Source organism: Papilio xuthus, unplaced genomic scaffold (genome assembly GCF_000836235.2).
Source record: "Papilio xuthus unplaced genomic scaffold, Pxut_1.1 DF827680.1, whole genome shotgun sequence".
Classification (NCBI taxonomy): domain Eukaryota; kingdom Metazoa; phylum Arthropoda; class Insecta; order Lepidoptera; family Papilionidae; genus Papilio; species Papilio xuthus.
Genome location: NW_013530969.1, coordinates 314,935 through 332,970, shown reverse-complemented (window position 1 = coordinate 332,970; position 18,036 = coordinate 314,935). Strand labels below are relative to the sequence as shown.

At 42.3% G+C, this 18,036-nt stretch overlaps 3 protein-coding genes across 4 annotated transcripts in view; 2 read left to right on the top strand and 1 right to left on the bottom strand.

The window, feature by feature from the left end:
* The first annotated feature begins 138 nt into the window (after positions 1-138).
* Positions 139-17,159, top strand: garz (Sec7 domain-containing protein garz). Of its 2 annotated transcripts, none has more exons than XM_013311007.1 (30): positions 139-623; positions 1,021-1,139; positions 1,436-1,544; positions 1,840-2,010; positions 3,081-3,186; positions 3,421-3,650; positions 3,890-4,052; positions 4,197-4,365; positions 4,685-5,314; positions 5,397-5,547; positions 5,669-5,889; positions 6,024-6,232; positions 6,454-6,616; positions 6,688-6,931; positions 7,050-7,198; positions 7,278-7,404; positions 7,523-7,647; positions 7,798-7,925; positions 8,040-8,262; positions 8,347-8,512; positions 8,593-8,699; positions 8,778-9,009; positions 9,092-9,216; positions 9,336-9,417; positions 9,736-9,821; positions 14,707-14,877; positions 15,100-15,267; positions 15,346-15,445; positions 15,531-16,015; positions 16,163-17,159. In XM_013311007.1, exons 1-30 carry the CDS (start codon positions 323-325, stop codon positions 16,694-16,696), a joined length of 5,994 nt encoding a protein of 1,997 aa, XP_013166461.1. In that variant the 5' UTR covers positions 139-322; the 3' UTR covers positions 16,697-17,159. The 2 variants fall into 2 exon arrangements, with proteins under 2 accessions (XP_013166461.1, XP_013166460.1); XM_013311006.1 differs by having other exon boundaries at positions 8,772-9,009.
* LOC106116957 (flagellar attachment zone protein 1) lies at positions 12,529-14,371 on the top strand. The gene is made up of 2 exons (XM_013311019.1): positions 12,529-14,061; positions 14,201-14,371. The coding sequence occupies exons 1-2, from the start codon at positions 12,659-12,661 to the stop codon at positions 14,244-14,246; spliced, it is 1,449 nt and encodes a 482-aa protein (XP_013166473.1). The 5' UTR covers positions 12,529-12,658; the 3' UTR covers positions 14,247-14,371.
* Positions 16,781-18,036, bottom strand: part of LOC106116900 (frizzled-10) — a 16,252-nt gene continuing 14,996 nt past the window's right edge. The window contains exon 3 of the mRNA XM_013310959.1: positions 16,781-16,810. Coding sequence (XP_013166413.1) covers positions 16,781-16,810 — 30 coding nt within the window. The remainder of the gene's footprint in view (positions 16,811-18,036) is intronic.

Below are 18,036 nucleotides of genomic sequence, written 5' to 3'. Positions count from 1 at the left end.
GAAGTTTTACACAGCTTATACAATTTCAGAAAATAAGTATCGATTTACATTACGCAAAAAAACTTGTACCTACAGCACTAAAGTGTCAGCTGGCACTCTAGCGGCGAGTAGCTGAATCAATAATCTGAAACGTCAACATGACCGTGATGGTGATGGAATTTGATAATCAAGTTGTAATTTCATATTGATTTTTATTATAAACTAGCAGTCGCATTTAAAGATCTTTGTGTCCCCAAACATAACACTGAACAGAGTGTTTTATAAATATGTAGAGTGTTTCCGTGTTTTCGTTGTTACCTAGTCGTTAGCAAATAAAATCAGGATGTCGCTGCCTGGGAATGGAATTTTCGTGGTCCAGGGTGAGATGGCCATGCTGGTCACTGCCATGCGACGCAGCACACGATGGGGCTCCCACTCTTTCCCAAACGAGGAGTACGACGTCCTTATGAGAACTTTCCAGGACCTTAAGACAATATTGAACCAAGTAGAGGATTTACGACTTCTTGATCCACCGACGTATTTAAGCCCCTTTCTGGAGGTAATCAGGAGTAAAGAGACGACTGGGCCGGTCACAAGCCTTGCTCTTTCTGCCATACACAAATTCTTATCATATGGACTTATAGGTAAGATATTTTAAAATTAAATTATCTTCCTATTAACATGAACTGGTCTGGATGTTAAAGCGAACTAGTGAGAGAAACAGTGACTTAATTACAGAAAATATAACTTTAAAGCAATCAAAATGATACTGGTTTTGATAAACACATACATTTAAGCTAAATGAAATGTTCCAACTCTGACAAACATGGTTACTAGAGAATACTATAGTTTTGGTTTATTTTAAGGTCTTTGTTTATTTACTCAGATTATTTGTATTGATAGACTAATTTGAAACTTGCTACACATCTGTCACTACAATGACAATTCAATATTATATGAAAAAAAATCAAGATATTTTTTCATGTTCAATATTTTAAAAAATAATAATTAATGAATATTTGTCGGTTTGGTTTCTTTCAGATCCAACACATCCAAGTGTGCCGGCCACTGTAGAGGACATTGCAGATGCAGTCACCCATGCTCGGTTTGTCGGCACTGATCACTCCTCTGATGGTGTTGTGCTTATGAAGATTTTACAAGTAAGTAAAGACTCTTTCATTGTATAATAACATCAATATAGATTGATGTTATTATACAATGAAAGAGCTTGATAGCAAGCTTAAAGATAACAAACTATTTGTTTTATTAAAAATTTACTGATTTTAGTGAACCAGCAGGTTCCACATTTCTTTTTCAACTTATTAATTCTCAACTTTTGGCCCCACTGGGTTTTCAAGGAATATTAATAGTTTAATATCCCTTAAAGCTGTAAGAATATTAATAGTTTAATAAGGTGTTGTTAGATTAGATTCAGATTGATTCATAATTGTTGTAGGTTCTCCGCACTCTTATGTTAAGTCCAGAGGGCGCCATGTTGACAGATGAGAGTGTCTGTGAGATAATGCTGAGCTGCTTTAGAATATGTTTTGAAACCAGACTAACAGGTAACTTATATTAAACAGATTATGCAATTTTACTTTTCTAAAAAGCTAGCTTGCTACTATAATACATTGATAAAAGCTACGCCCACAACTCTGTCTACATAGAATTAGCCTAAATGTAAAATTTTAGGGAGATGCATCGAGCCATTCTGGAGATATGTAATAACAAACTTCCATCCATCCATTCATAAATCAATCCACCCATTCATCTATGTAAACTTTCACATTTCAAATATTTCTGTTTTAGTTAAATTTTGTTCACCTTTGCAAGGCTTTACTTACACTTCTTACCCTCCAGAGTTACTCCGGCGCAATGCAGAGCAATGCCTGCGCGACATGACGCAACTGATCTTCATGCGGCTGCCGCAGTTCCCGCCAGAAGACGCCGGCGCGCACCTCTCCACGCTCAGCCTCTCTCTTAAGAAGCGAGACAAGTCCACTAAGAAGAAATCTATGAGTACAGCACATAGTAAGTAACTAAGGCCATCTACACACTAAGGGGAAAAAGTGATAATTCAACTTTGGTTAGGCAGACTTTTTAAATGAATGTCTTTCTTTATAAATAAGTTATCTATTTAGATGAAAAAAAAGGTTTTTTTTTTCTTAAAGTTATAACTTCCGCATACTAGATGGCAGTAGTTGTAGTTTGGACGGCGCTATGGTTTTGCTTTTCTGGGACTATATGATTCCGTACACAATTATTATTCTCAAAAAAGGGTGTTTGCCGCTTCGATGGCACGCGGCCGGCAACGGTCAGCGGGGTATGGTTATCAAGACATACCCAACACATAATTTTTGTGATCGCGAGGCAGTTGGCTACCCATATGTACCGGCGCTTCGTTCGTTAAACTTTTAAAAAAAATTGTCTGTTTCAACAACCTTTCATGTACATTCGTCCACAAAACTACTTATTGATAACCTGATCTCTAAACAATTTGTTATTCTTTATATTTAGATCATAACGTATTTATTTTCGATAACAAAATTAGTTTAGCAAAATTATGTTATCTATAAAAATGCGTCATTCAGGTTCAATAACTCGAAACATCAACACATCGATTTTAAACTATTATTTTCTATTTTATTAAAATAACATTTACTAAATTATAAAATAATAACCACTAATGTTAAAATGTAAAACAATATTCAAAAAATGGGAGTTTTAAGAAAAACAGTGAGAATAGTGATATGTGATACTTTGGCAAAGTTAATTTTGCGTAACGAGAGAACAGTGTTGTATTTGTGGAAGTGTTTTGTGAAATTACTTCTATTCAAAAGTGAATACTGTTTGGAAACAGTTGTAACTGAATCTGTTAAAGAATGTAAAAAATGTTAGTGTTTTTAAAGTATTAAACCTTTTTTCCAGAAAATGCAACCCTATCCTTTAGCTATTTAAGTAAAAAAAAACTGTGTTTTTTTAACCTGTTCCTTACTGAATATTTATGGGAACTTATTATTTTCACAAATAAATGCATATTCTGTGAATTATTTTGTTATAATTTCTTGTGTATTTATTCTAAAATATTTCTCAACTTGCAGGTACTAATTCGCTTGACAGAAAGTCATCTCTGACGGACAGGGCGACCTCCCCCACTGTTGACAATGTGGAAACTGATTCAAAAGTGGACGCTACCCATAGTCTGAAGTATGTACATTTTTACTTACAATAGTATCTTAATGACAAGTTAACTTTTTGTTGTTTAATAAATTTAAATTTTATTTAATAACTGAAAAAATCTTAATGTGTTCTTCCAGACTATGTTCTACAAATATACCAAATTTCGGCGAGATCCATTCAGCCGTTCTAGAGATATTTTTAACAAACATCCATCCATCCATACATTTATAATATTAGTAAGATGAACTAATATAATTCCAGTCAAGACAAGAACCTGATGAACGAGGCGGAGATAACGATAGAGCCTGTAGAGCAGCAGGTGAAAAGTCCGGGCAAGAAGCACGCGCGCCACTCCTCCATGGACCTGGCGCACGGGAACCCCTCCATCTCCCAGCTGCTGGAGAAGTGCGTCAGCAGCACTGACACACTGGACTCGCAGCACGTCCAACACGACGCACACAACTCTCAGCTCCCCGAGGAGACCAAAGATGGTATGTTGTCTTTGTTAACATGTTTAAGAATCTTCCAGAACAGTCATGTGTTGTCAGCTATTTTATTTGAAAAAAAAACAAACAGACGAATTGAGAACCTCCTCCTTTTTTGAAGTCGGTTAAAAAGCGAGACAGAGCTAGGAAAAGGAAAGGAAATATATTTGTAGTATAGAAGAATAGATTCACAGTGTTTGTCTCAGTTTTATATTTGTGTGACTCCAATGAAATATCTTTTGCAGATGTCCCACAAGCGGAGGAGGAGGAGGTGAAAGATGAGACACAGAAGGAGGTGGAGGAGAAGCTGGAGGAGTACGTGAACCACCGCGGCATCAGGTTCACGCCACAGGAGGAGACGCCCAACCTGCAGCCCTACGGCCTCGTCTGTGTCAGGGAACTCTTTAGGTAATACACATAATATATAACTTTCGGTTAAATACTACAACCATTACTAGAGACCAGTAAAAAAGAGAATTGTAAAAAAAACCTAAAAAATAGTGGCAAAAATTTGACAAAGTTCATGAAATGGATTCGCTTCACCAACTTTAGGTTCGTGATATCACTGTGCAACCCGCTGGAAGGCCAGAACACGTCCGCCATGGTGCAGCTGGGGCTGGCGCTGGCGGGCACCGCGCTGGAGGTGGCGGGGGACCAGCTGCCGCGCTACCCCGCCCTGCTGCACCTCGTGCGCGACCCTCTCTGCAGGAACCTGCTCAGCGTCAGTACATGCCTCAGTCATCTTCATAATGCTAGGAAATTGTTCCAAACTTTTGCTTTGTTCCGATTTAAACATATCTGTTGATGTTACGTGACAGGTAATTCTATATAAATTATTAGTACGAATCAACACCTAAGAATCAGCGCTAAAATGGCGGAGATCAAATAGGCACAAAACACTGCTTCTTATAGCCAGTCTATTTATAGAGTTCAGTGACTTCTCACAATCGATCCACTCTCACAAGCTACAGGTTACAATGTTTTTTTTTAATATGTGCCAAAAAAATGATCTTAAGCTAAGCTCCTTCTCTTTCTTGCAGTTATTAGACACGGAAAGGATATCGATATTCGCACTCGACTTGCAAGTGTCCTTTCTACTGTTCGAGGCATTACGGTTCCATCTCAAATTCCAAATGGAGGCCTTCTTCAAGAAGATCATCGAAATCATATCCGCAGACACTTCTAAATCTATCTACGAGCTGAAAGAAATACATCATTTGGCGTTAGAAAGTCTAGCTCAGATGTTCAGGATACCTGGCTTTTGCGCTGAATTATATTTAAACTATGACTGCGATATATACTGCATGAATGTGTTCGAAGAAATAACTAAATTATTATCTAAAAATGTGGTCTCCTCTACCGCTTATAACATACATTCTCTATCATTAGAAGCTTTGATGACTATTATAGAGGCTATAGAAATGGGAACTAGTCAGAAAATGGAGAAGAGTGAGATAGAGATAGTCGAGGAGGAGAAGGGAGTGGAGGTGCTGGGGAGGGGCGGGCAGGTGTCATTAGAGCTGGGTGGCATGGACGACGTGTCAGTGGTGAGCGACCACGTGACACACGACATCAGCCAGTACGTGACGAGCGCGCGGACAGCACGACACAAGCCCACAGGCAAACTGCCGACCGAGCCAGAGCTGGATAATATTAAGAACATGAAAAAGGTAAGCTGAAATTTGAACGAGCGACTAAGGTTTATCATTTACGTAGTCCCTTTATTCAGTTGGATCTGGTGTTGTGTTGCAGTGGGTGACGCAGGGCACTGAGCTGTTCAACCAGAAGCCGGAGCGGGGCGTGGAGTTCCTGCAGGAGCACGGCGTGCTGGCCACTCCCCTCGACCCTCACCAGGTCGCGCTCTTTCTCAGAGAGAACCCCGACTTAGATAAGAAGATGATCGGTTTGTATACTTGAACGTTACTTATTACATTGTGTCATAACTATTCCCTAAAAGTGTACAGTCCAGTTACAATACGAATAATATTAGTGTAGTTATGAAGTTGTTACAATATGGTGTACAGGCGAGTACATCTGCAAGCGGTCATCGCGGGGCGAGGAGGGGACGGGGGCGGGCGAGGGCGTGTCGGGGGGCGTGTCCGTGTTGTCTGCGTTCGCGGACAGCTTCGACTACCGCGGACAGCGCATCGACATCGCGCTGCGACAGTACCTGGAGACATTCCGGCTGCCCGGGGAGGCGCCGCTCATCTTCCTAGTCATGGAGAAGTTCGCAGAGAGGTGGCATGTATGTCATATTACTGTCTTATATAAATATTACTAAAAAAACTCATCTGTTATAGAAAGAGTAAGAGTGTTATTTCAAAGTTCGAAAAAAAGGTTATACTACTTAAGTTCATAGACAAAAAAAAATTTTGGCAGACGACAAACGGATCGCCGTTCGCGAACACGGATGCGGCGTTCCGTCTGGCATACGCTATCATCATGCTGAACATGGACCAGCACAACCACAACGCCAAGAAGTTGAACGTGCCGATGACGGCGGAGGACTTCGTGCGCAACCTGCGCGGCTGCAACGGCACCGGAGACTTCGACCAGCCCATGCTCGAAGCCATCTTCAACGCTATCAAGTGAGACTCGCACTATCCTACCCAGCGCTGTCTTCTTCTTTCATTGCGCTTGTTACATAACTTAGCTAAATAATTCACATTGCAAGTCGTTTAGAGCAAACTATTAAAGTATTTGTCCGAGCAACTGATATTTCTTGATTCTTTTGTGATGGCTCATAGAAATTTAATTAGTAGCTTAGAGGTATATGTGTCTAACCAATTTGTGTGCGATGTACATATAGGAACGAGGAGATGGTGATGCCTGCGGAGCGTGTGGGTCTGGTGCGCGAGGCGTATCTGTGGCGTGTGCTGCAGCGACGCGCGCGCGGGTCCGCTGCCGTGTACCGTGCGCCTCCCCTGCCGCACCACCACTCGCGTTTGCTGCCCCTGCTCTGCCCATCCGCGGTAAAGAATATTCGTATAATCTAAAAGGATGATGCAATATTGTTCCAAATGATGACGTTGCTTTGCTTTAGATATCGGCGTTGTCAGCGGCGTACGAGCGCGCTCCTCAGCCGAGCGCGGAGGAGGTGGGCGGGGCCGGTGCGGGCAGTGGGCGGGGCGAGTGCGTGGCGCTGGCGGCGCTGGGCGGGCTGGAGCGCGTGGCGGCGCTGGTGGCGCGCCTGCAGCCCGACACCGTGCCGCTCGACACGCTGCTGCTCACACTGTGCAAGTTCAGCGGACTGCTGACGCCCCCGCACGCCGGCTATATCGCTATTGGTAAGTCTCCATGCACACAAACATACGTATGTTTCTAAACAAAATTACACTTTGACACCGTACGATGAATTTCAGATTTTTTTCTGGCAACTTATGTAAAATGTTATGTGTTACGCAGGCGTGTCCCTAGGCCAGTCTATGAAGGCTCAGCTGGCGCTACGACGCGCATGCGTGGTAGCGGCTCGACACGCAGACTGTGTGCGCGACGCCTGGCGACATCTGTTGGAGATACTGCAAACCTTGTACATCGGCCGATTGCTGCCCAAGGTACATTTACAAAATGTTTAAATGTCTAACCTAATCTTTCCTAATTTACATTATCTATTATTATATTATCTGTGCGTAGTGCTTAGTGGAGGCGGAGGACTACCTGGCTCCAGGCGGCACCGTGTCTCTCATCCGCGACACGGCGCGAGGCTCAGACGCCGGCCTGCTCTCCAGTATCTACTCCTACATCGCGCTGGGAGAGACTGGTCACTTTTATAATTACATTAATCCATTGGATTGCATTTAACCTCATTTAATTAAATATAATTTATACAGAATCTATTTAACTGTCCATGTTTTTGTAATGTTAGAATAATATTTAAGGAATGCGTGCCCCAACACCTCACGAGAAGGCCCTCATCGACGTGGCGACGGACTGCGTGGTCAAATGTAACTTCCCCGGTCTGCTCATCACCGAAACTAAATTCTTGCAGCTGGAAAGCTTACAAGTAAATTTTTATACTTTATCAAACATTCTGTATCTTCTAAATCATTGATATGAAACTACCATAGAAAATAAAACGTTACATCAGGTCTAGAGTTGAGTGAATTTGGTCCTTCGAGACGGATGAAATGAAAATATAATTTCTTTTGTGCAGGAGTTAGTAAGAGCCATGGTGACAGTCGGCACACCGCCGGACGCTGAAAGTTTACAGTTAAATCCTCATCTAGAAGATATCACTATATTCTTTCTGGAAATACTTGGAAAAACGCTTATACAAAATCGGTAAGTCACGCTAGAACTTTCTAGATTTGACTTTTTATAATTGATAATGAATTGGTTAGTTGTATAGATGTGAGTATTGTATGTATGTATGTATATGTACGTGCCGGTGCGCAGAGACCGGCTGTCGAGCGTGTGGGGCGAGGCGGGCGCGCACGTGGAGCGCGTGGTGTGGTGGGCGAGCGCGCGCGGGCCGCAGCCGCTGACGCGCGCCCTCACCGCCCTGCTGCGCACCGCCGCGCGACTCATGCGCTGCGAGCTCTGCGCGCCCCCAGTGCTGCACCACCTCACCCTGCTCTTCCATCTGCCCTACAAGCTCTTCTACCAGCAAGCCGACGTGGTCAGTGTGCGCTCCACCACCACCCACCATCTCGCCGTGCCGCACTGCTGTACTGACTCTCACTCTCACTGTCACCGTGTGCAGATATCGTGCGGTCTGTACGAGCTGGTGAAGACGTCGGCGCAGAACGTGCACAGCGGCGAGGAGTGGGGCGTGCTGCTGGCGCTGCTGGCGGCAGCGGGCGCCGGCGCCTGGCCGCAGACCACCCGCTCCCGCCCCGACGGGGACAGGTGGCCCCCCGCCGCTGGATGTCGGTACCACCGCATGCACTAATATTGCATAGATGATGCATCGAAACATAAATACGTCAAACGTTTTGTGTTCTCACAGCATCCAGCCGTTCGGAAGCGTCCGACGAGGAGACGGAGAAGCGACCGACCAGCGTGTCCTCCGAGAGCGAGCTGTCGCACTCGCCGCACACGCAGGGATGGATTTTGGTAAGTGTCTCAGGAACTATAATTATTGAAGTAGACATTCGAATGGAAACGCATATAATATAATGTGATTAGGTGAAGAAGGAGGCGAGCGCGGACGGTACGACGAGTGCGGAGAGCGGTGTCGCAGGAGGTCTGTGGAATGCGGAGATAGAGGGCGTGGTGCTGCGCGCGCACCGGCCGAGCGCGCTGGCTCGGTGCGCGGAGGCGCTGGCGCTGGTCGTGCGCGACGTGGCGCACGTCACCCCCCACAACTGTCGCGCTGCAGTGCGCGCCGTCAGACTGCTCGCCCGCGCCACACTGCACCCGCACGGTACACATACACACACACACACACAATGTGATACTGTCGTCACCTCACCGTGTGTATACAATCAGTGTATGATGATGTGCAGGTACGAAGGGTCCCCGCGGTGGGGAGGGGGGTGAGGCACGTCGCGGCAGGGGGCGGCGCAAGGGCGGGGACTCCAGCGACGAGGAGCTGGACACGCTCGACCAGTACCACATGGTCAGCATACAGGTAACTCCATGAAAATATTATTCCTCTGTTATCTGATTATGATTGAAATTTTATAAATTATTATCTGAGTTATTGATACGTGTCAGTATGTGTGAGTAAGTACAATGTGTGTGTGTCAGCTGCTGGACCTGATGCACACGCTGCACAGCCGCACCGCGCAGATCTTCAAGTGGTGGCGCGAGGAGGCAGACCAGGGACACGGTGAGATATCTTACAACATGTCACACGACATCGCTTCACGACTACATACTGACTTCCGATCAAAATCATAAATTATAGATAAGCTACGATTTAGGTTAAAACTCGTAGATTTCAAAATGTTTCCATTAAAATACTATCTCACGTAACTGTACAACATTGGCTACTCATATTTTCAATATTTAACTTTATGCTATCATTCTAAAGGTCATACAATTTTCTGATTCCTCTCATTCTATAAACGAAATAATATGTACTGGTGTTTGTCTGCAATCTCACTTAGCGAATACTTTTTAATTAATATATAATTGTTTGATAAAGGAGGTGAGGACTACGACTTGTGGGAGGTGGCATGGAAGCCACTGCTGCAAGGCATCGCTGAATTCTGCACAGACAGGCGCAGACAGGTATCCTATTTTGTTACTAATTGTCGTTTATCAAATTATTCATATGTTATGAAACTGAAAATTATATAAAGTCCTTCGAGCCGGATAAATAAAATGTTTTGCCTTAAAAAAAATATTTTAGTTCGCTATTTTTATAATCTCTCTCACCAGATTATTTTCTACGTGGATATCGTAAAAACGAAAATTGGATTACTTATACGAACCGAAATAGAAGTTTCTCGATAACTAGGTTTGTGTGAGGAGTGATGGACTGGGGTGAGGAGTGATTGTCAATCAATCGCTCCGGTGAATACAATCTGATAATTTTCTTGTTACCCTCGCCGCAGCTGCGACCCGCTGATAACACCACCCCCACCCCTCACACCCCACACCCCATGCAATCTTAAACAATAACCGACAACCTTCACACCGCTCTACTACACGGGGTGATCAGAGAAAGGATAATTGCATGTCCCTCTCAGTCGTTAATTGGTTGCTATGAGAATTACTGAATGTTGGTTTCACATACTTAATGTATGAATTCGAGATCGGTAGAAAAATCTAAAGCTAAAAATGGCACCAGCGCTGTCAACTGTCATGTGCACTCATGTCACTCCTTAATGATTAGAAGTATAAAAAGCTTAGAAGCAGGAATGCATCCGCAGCAGACAAAATACATATTTTTTTATAATTTTGAACTGAAAACCTTCGGAAAAATACTTATTTTTGAATTTTTGAGTGAAATTTGTTACACGTCTTTGCAATGAATTACTTTATTCTCGATCTGTAAATATGATGATTATGTTGAAAGTGCATTTGTTATTTTTATTTGTTTTGTATTTTATTGTTATAATATTTTTTTTAAACACATTTCCTACAAGTTTACTGCGCAAATGAAGTTTTATCACAAACTTACAGTAAGTATACTATTTATCTATATTAATCGTGTGAATTGTTTTATAGTTATTGTCTAATATTTTCTATTTTATACATATTTATATACTTGTTAACGTTATAGAAATAAAAAAAACACAACTTTGCTATAAAAAGAAAAATAAATTGCCTTTTAAATAGATTTTATCTTCGCCTGTGAATGATTTAAGCCGCATTTAAAATGTCCTAGTGTAGGATGCTGAAAATTGAACGCGTTCTTGCGTCTAATAGAAATGTAATCAGACGAGACTCCGAACTGGTATAAAAGCTCGGTGCCGGCCAGCTCTCAGTCAGTACAGATCCAGCATCCGACGGTGAAACAACAATTCACTAAGGATACAGTTATGTATTGCTGGCATTTGTTACTGCTCACCATACTCTGGTTAACGTCTCCGAGTACTTCGGAACGGTTTAATGGAAGACAGTGCTGCGAACACGAAGACTTCTCTGATACCAGACTTTTGTCATACAGAAGGCTACGAGATAAACCAGCTGATGACAGACATTTAATACGAGGTCCAGATATACGAAATTCTAGATGGAAAGACGATAAAGACAGTTCTGCATTTCGTCGTATTTCTGAAGAGAAATCTACGGAAAGTAATAACAGGAATTTTGTAGAAAGACGTACCACAGAACATGTAGCACACGATTTTAACCGATTTGATACTCGCGAAAAACGCTATATACGCAGAGATGATGCAAGGAATACGCTCCAAAGGTATGATGGTCGTGTCCGAAACACTGCCCGTAGGTTCGAGTTTGGGAATGGACAATTTCAAGGTATGGAACGAAATCCTTTTGATAGAAAAACTGAACGTCAGACAAATAGAGAGAATATGGAAAGACGACAAATCAGGTCTCGTTTTGAATCGCGTCAAGACAACAGGTATGATGTGCACCGTTCAAGAGAACTCAAAGATATTGATGATAACAGGCGCGTTTCTAAAAGAGAAAACATTCGTAAATCAAACTTGGAATCTTTTAGACAAATTCGTGCTGTGCGAGATTTTGATGATAATATTCGAACTAAATTACAATCTGACGAAAGAATGACGAGAGATTCACGAACATTCCACTTAAGTACTGAACACCGTGATACCATTTTAGATCGGCGTTCTTCATTAGATCCTGTTGTAACGAGAAGGTTATCTCCGTCACCAACATTGACTAGGAATAGGATTTCTGTGGCTAATAATAAAGATGGTCATGAACGTGAAATACGTCGATCTCTAATATACCGGGGTATTCAAACCGATCGTCATTTTTCTTCTCTCCCAACAAACATTCGCACATCGAGGTTCCAAGAGCAACGACGATTCTCAAAGGAACGGGATGCACGGCGCATTACCGACCACATATCTACTCGGTCCGTGGAACGATCAGAAAACCTTTCCAGAGAACTGCGGAAAATTGAACTCGATGAGAATCGTCGCTTCGCTCGATCCATTCCACAAAGTGATAGGCGATATGATAACGCACGCCGAATTCTAAGCACGCCAACCAGGCTAATTGAAACTGAAAGCAGAATTTCTAAAGAAGAATTTCGTCCTTCTCATGAACGTGATCATACCAGAAGAGATCGTTCTCGTACAGAACATCGTATGTCAACAGAAAGCCAATCCACATTACGCAGAGATGACCAACGATTCTCCCTTACACCATCAGAATTGATCGAAACAAGACGTATTAAATTAGAACGCTACGTTTCGGAGCGTAGAAATAATCCTAGCGAAGCTAATTCCCATCGCAACTTAGCCGTTAGACGTCAACTTTCTAGATTTTCTATTGAACGTTTTGATACAAGGTTAAGGCATGTTGCCCGCAATGTCGCTGATGATAATGAATCTAGATTCAGTGTTAATAGAAGATACTCTCGAGAAGTTAGTGACGTTTATGGTACGCGAACAAATGTAGAACGTACTATGGATCTACGAAGACAACGTTCCAATACTAGACAAGAAAGAGATCATTTATCACGGGATTCGACAGAACGTGGTAATCGTCGACACGCTACCGATTCCCGACTTGTAAGATACGAAAATGATGCTAGATTATCTGCAAATACTATAAACAGGGAGAATCGTAAACTTTCTTTGTCTATGGATCGAGTTGATATGCGAGATCGGCGGAATCCTCAAGCACGCATTAATGTAAGACGTAGTATGGAATCGAAAGCACGTTTTGTCGCCGAACGCCCTGAAACCAGACGCCACCAAGAAGAACAAAGTTCCCGTTTAGATGTCTCACGATTACGAAGCCTATCAGATCTTGAAGCTAGAGTCTCTCGCCGAATAGATGATACTGTTCGCTCTACAAACTTACAACGAACTCGCATGACTAGAGAAATTCAATATACACGCAGCATTGAACAGAATATGGAATCCCGTGTATTTAGAGAACGAGAACATTCCCGCCGCAGTCTCCATCGTGAGGTTGCATACGCTCCTGAAGAGATCCGAAGTGTTCGTCACAGTTCTGAACGCATTTTTGTTGCCCGTGACCTGCAACAAAACGAAAGACATGAGACAGAACTTTTCAGAAATCTGAACACTGAGCGCACGAATGTTCGACGCAATTTTAATGAACTGTCTCAAAGAACCTCAGACCGTATTGAAAATTATAGAATTGTACGCGATATGTCTCGCTTTGACGAACGACGCAATGTTAAATCAAGATTTACAAGTTACCCTACAGAACAACGTGAGAATAGACGAAATGACGAAAGGAGATTTATGCAAAATGAAAATAGGCTAAGAGACTTTCAAAGTCGCGAAAATATCCGCCAAGAACATAGCGTGTCTGATGTAACACAACGTACAAGGATTATTCGCGAACTCTCCGAAAAAATTAGGAAAAGCGCAGACGAAGGTATCATCAGAAGCGTATCCGAACGAGGTATTCCTGGCGGAAGAATTTCCAAAATGGAACGCACTAATAATCGCGACAGCATTGTTCGCAAGACGTCTGAACGGGTCAAATCTATCGAAAAGCGACAAGATTTTCGAACCGTACGACGAAATGAACGCGATCTATCAAGATCTATTCGATTGGATTTACGCCAAAACGATTTGAAATCGATTAATCGTCAAGTCAGGTCTTATAGAGTAGATACAGACTCCCGATCTAAGTTGGAAGGTCAACTAAATAATATTTTAACATTGGGTACAAATGACAAACGTAATGCGATGGACAATGACCAGCGTAAGGAAGATGGATCGTATATTTTGAACTGGCAACACTTTTTCTACATTATACAAGGACTGTATCTGTGCAGCGTACTTCTACACGTTCACATTAACGATACAAAATCTAAAATAATATCAAGGTATGTATTTTTTGATAATCTTTATTGATTCATAGAAATTTTATTTAAAATATTAAAAGGTGTTTTAAATTTTGAATTAATTTTCTAAGAAATATTTTTATATTGGCAACATCTTTTTATGTCATTGTATTATTTTCAGGAACTTCGGCTGGTGGAAATCAATGTACGGCTTGAAATTGGACTAGGAAGTGCAGACCCTCGGCTGTTGTATACCCAATGATAATGAATAATTGTATCAAAACTCATTTAACCTAATGCATATGTTGTAGCAAAAATAAATATTTATTCTGTTACTTTGACATTTTATTATTAACCCGTACAAATACATTTATTATAACAAAGTGTATCTAATCTAATTATAAAAAATCCTTAAACTGTTGAATTATGTTCATACACAGATCTACAAGATCACACATAATTTTTCTATTCTTATATACCTGTAAATATTTTTTGGCTGTCATTAAAATTTTATAGTTAAACTAGACGATTATTTGAAACATAAGCTTTAGCCTTTTCACACTCGCTTCTTTATAGCAATTTTTTGTTAATTTATCCGACTCGAAGGACCAAAATTTAACTTTCAGTTCGCTATTAGCTAAAGGCGTAGAATATAAATAAGATTGTTATCGAGTATTGTGTCGTCAGGTGGCGAACAGTGCGATCGCGTACTTGCAGCGCGCGCTGCTGGCGCCGGCGCTGGGCGCGCTGGGCGGTGCGGGCTGGGCGGCCTGCTTCGAGCACGTGCTGTTGCCGCTGCTGGCCGCGCCGCCCCGCAGGCCTGACGCCGCCGCGCGCGCCGACACCGTCATGTGCAAGGTCGCGCTCCGTCCACACTCACACTCACATATATATATTCTTCTACTTTGCATTTATCTTTTACATACAACAACTAGTTGATAGTTGTACTAGTTCAGTTACAAATATGATTAAAAGTTCGTCTTAGAAAATAAATGTATACTAAAAGAATACTTGAAGTTCTTTTCATTGACTTTAAGGAGATAAGCGGTATTTTTAATATTGTATGCGTGTGGTGTGCAGGTGTTCCTGCAGCACCTGCAGGCTCTGAGCGCGCGCCCGGGCTTCGGCGCGCTGTGGGCGCGCGTGCTGGGCGTGCAGCGCGCGTTGCTGGCCACGCCGCACGAGCCGCTGCAGGAAGCCGCGCTCGAGTCGCTCAAGAACATGCTGCTCGTCATGCACTCCGTCAGGGTACGTGCGCACATGGCTACATCTTAATATAAGTACAAATCATCTGAATACAATTGTTACTTTGTTACCCTATTGCAGATATTCAACACAGGCGACAACTACAACGAGCTGTGGTACCTCACCTGGCAGATCATATCAGAGTTTCTGCCCACACTTAAAGACGAACTATTTCCCGAAGGTAACCTCAATACGCTCTCATTAAATTTGAATGCCATTTCTAACTTTCTCCATACAAAACAACTAAACATGAATATAACTTGCAGTGAATGACAACACGCGGCCCGCAGCTAACCTGCCCAGCCACATGCAGCCCCCACTTCCCCCAACGCTGCCCACACTCGTGCCCGTCCCCGCCCCCACGCCTTCCCTGCCACCCACCGACACGCCCACTCACGCGTCCCGCCCCCTAAACGTTCAGACGTCCCACGCCCAATCCCCCAACATCCTGGTCGCATCGATGGCCCACTCACCCGTCAACCTCATCCAAACCCCACCCATGGCCACACCCTCACTGGTGGCACCGACACCGATCAATATGTCGGGCTCGGCACCGACTGCAGTCGGCGCGGGACCAACTGCAGTTAGCGCCGTCCCTCCTGCGGCCCCAGCAGTCGGGAGCGCGGCACCTCCTGCAGTCAGTAACGCTGCACCTCCGTTGGCGCCACTCGGCGGGCTGGTGCCGATCCGGAACCCGCTGTATGACCAGACCGGCCTCACGTCCTCTGTGCTATTGCAGCCTTTGAACGAGGTGAGTCCAATCAGCAAAATCATTAAAAGAACTAATTGAATGTGTGCGTTTGCAAGCAAATATGTTGCTTTTTAGGTAATAGGCAATAATTATTTCGGATTTATAGCGAACATTATAAATAATAGGAATTGAATTTGCTTGTTTCAGATGATTTCAACGCCAATCGGCATATCGATACAAACGCAACCACCCGTGTTGTGTCCGAGGTCAGCAGAGACCGCGCACCCGCAGCCGATTGCAAACCAAAACGAACCTTATGCAGGCGTCATAGAGTCCACAATCACCGACACTAATGTTACTAATGCAATAACTGAAACACAACAGAGTGACCTGTACGCCGAGTATTTATCCAATCCCTACAACGAAGCGAAAGAGTTAACAATATCAGATTATGATCCTGAAGAGAATCGCTACTTGCCCGACTCGAAGGACCAAAATGTTCTACAGCCAGAGCCATACAACACTGCGCCTGCGACTGCGCCTGCGCCGCCTCACAAATCCTTCAGCGCGAACACTACGCCCAGCCATAGCGGGAATCTAGCGCAGTTTCTTTCCACTGAAAATGTAAGGAAGGAATCGAGTAGTATTTTCAACTTTTCTAATTATTTCGGCTCCGGAAACGATCTGACTAATCCGGGTTCAGAGCTCTTCGACACCTTGACTGCGGCGCAAGAGGGATAGCAGAGACAACAAATATCTTTTGAATGGGACAAATGTTTGGAATTTTGTAAGGTGTATTTTATCATCCTGAGAACCATGTTTATGTTAGTGATATTTTTGGCACATCATTTTGATCTATTCAGACACAAGTATTATAGAAAAATTCTACCATAATGTCCATCTCATCAGATGAAACTGTATTTTTAAATATTTCTCTAGTAAAATACTAAATTAATCGCTAGTGAAATTATATAACTTGCAGTTTCGTGTTACTTTTTTACATTTTAATTTGATTGTTTAACAATGAAAATCCACTATAGTATTACTTGTATTAAAACATGTTGTAACTGTTTCGATACAAGTATTCCGGCAGTGGAGACACTACCCGTAACATGTTAACTGTGGCCTAATTATTGTGACCTACACGTAGTTTATATGAAATGTATTTAATTGTTAATATATTAGTGACAATTTAACTTATAAAATAAAGCGAGAAACATAAAATATATTTATATAATGATATTTGTTTCTAACATTCCATATATTTCTTTATTTTTGTACAAAATCTTGTAATTTTAATTTTTCTATACTATTCAATATGTTTTACTTCGCCGTTTGATATATTTTTTAAATCTGTAATTATATATCACGATTGGAAGGAAATGTTCAGGGTTCGTATGGCAGGAAGGAAAATTGTAAATTATGTGATTTATCAAATGTTATATGTTTGTATAGAGAGCTCTGTATATCTTATTATTCATGTAATATATGTTTAGAAATTTATTGATACATGTTTCATTTATTCTGACTCTTTTACATAGGGATATATTTTTACTGTGTTACCAGAAGATGGCGCTCGTATGCAGTATTTTATTATGGTATTATTTTACTGACAAACAATCAGCTACAGAATTTATCGTTTTGAGGATATTTTTATTGTTTTTACTCTAATTATTTTTAGAAATATTTTCGATAAGCATTTTACAAACTGTATGCAGTGTATCTTTGACCTCTTCTACTCACGTTTGGGGTACGTGTGCACACACACACACACACAGCGATAAACAAAATCATTTTCTTAGGTAAAAAAGAAAACAGTTCATGTTATATAAAAATCAACAGTATATTATATCAAATTTACACTATTTACAAATATTTGTACAAAAATATCGAGACCGCCTTCACAGAAGGCATCACACTGTTCTTTTTCACTAGTCTCTCACTAGACACTCTTCCTGTAGTCTGTCTGTCTGTCTTACACGACACGAGTCACACCCGCGACACGTGCAGTGGTCGCTTGTAGTAGGGGTGATGCGGGCGCAGCAGCGGCGGCGCGCAGCACGGCGCCTTGCGGGGCGGGC

Coding starts and splice junctions, on each gene's coding strand:
- garz (XM_013311006.1), top strand. CDS start 323: ATGTCGCTGCCTGGGAATGGAATTTTCGTGGTCCAGGGTGAGATGGCC. Junction 3,651..3,889: donor CCCCGAGGAGACCAAAGATG/GTATGTTGTCTT, acceptor TATCTTTTGCAG/ATGTCCCACAAGCGGAGGAG. Junction 5,890..6,023: donor AGTTCGCAGAGAGGTGGCAT/GTATGTCATATT, acceptor AAATTTTGGCAG/ACGACAAACGGATCGCCGTT.
- LOC106116957 (XM_013311019.1), top strand. CDS start 12,659: ATGGATCTACGAAGACAACGTTCCAATACTAGACAAGAAAGAGATCAT. Junction 14,062..14,200: donor AAATCTAAAATAATATCAAG/GTATGTATTTTT, acceptor TATTATTTTCAG/GAACTTCGGCTGGTGGAAAT.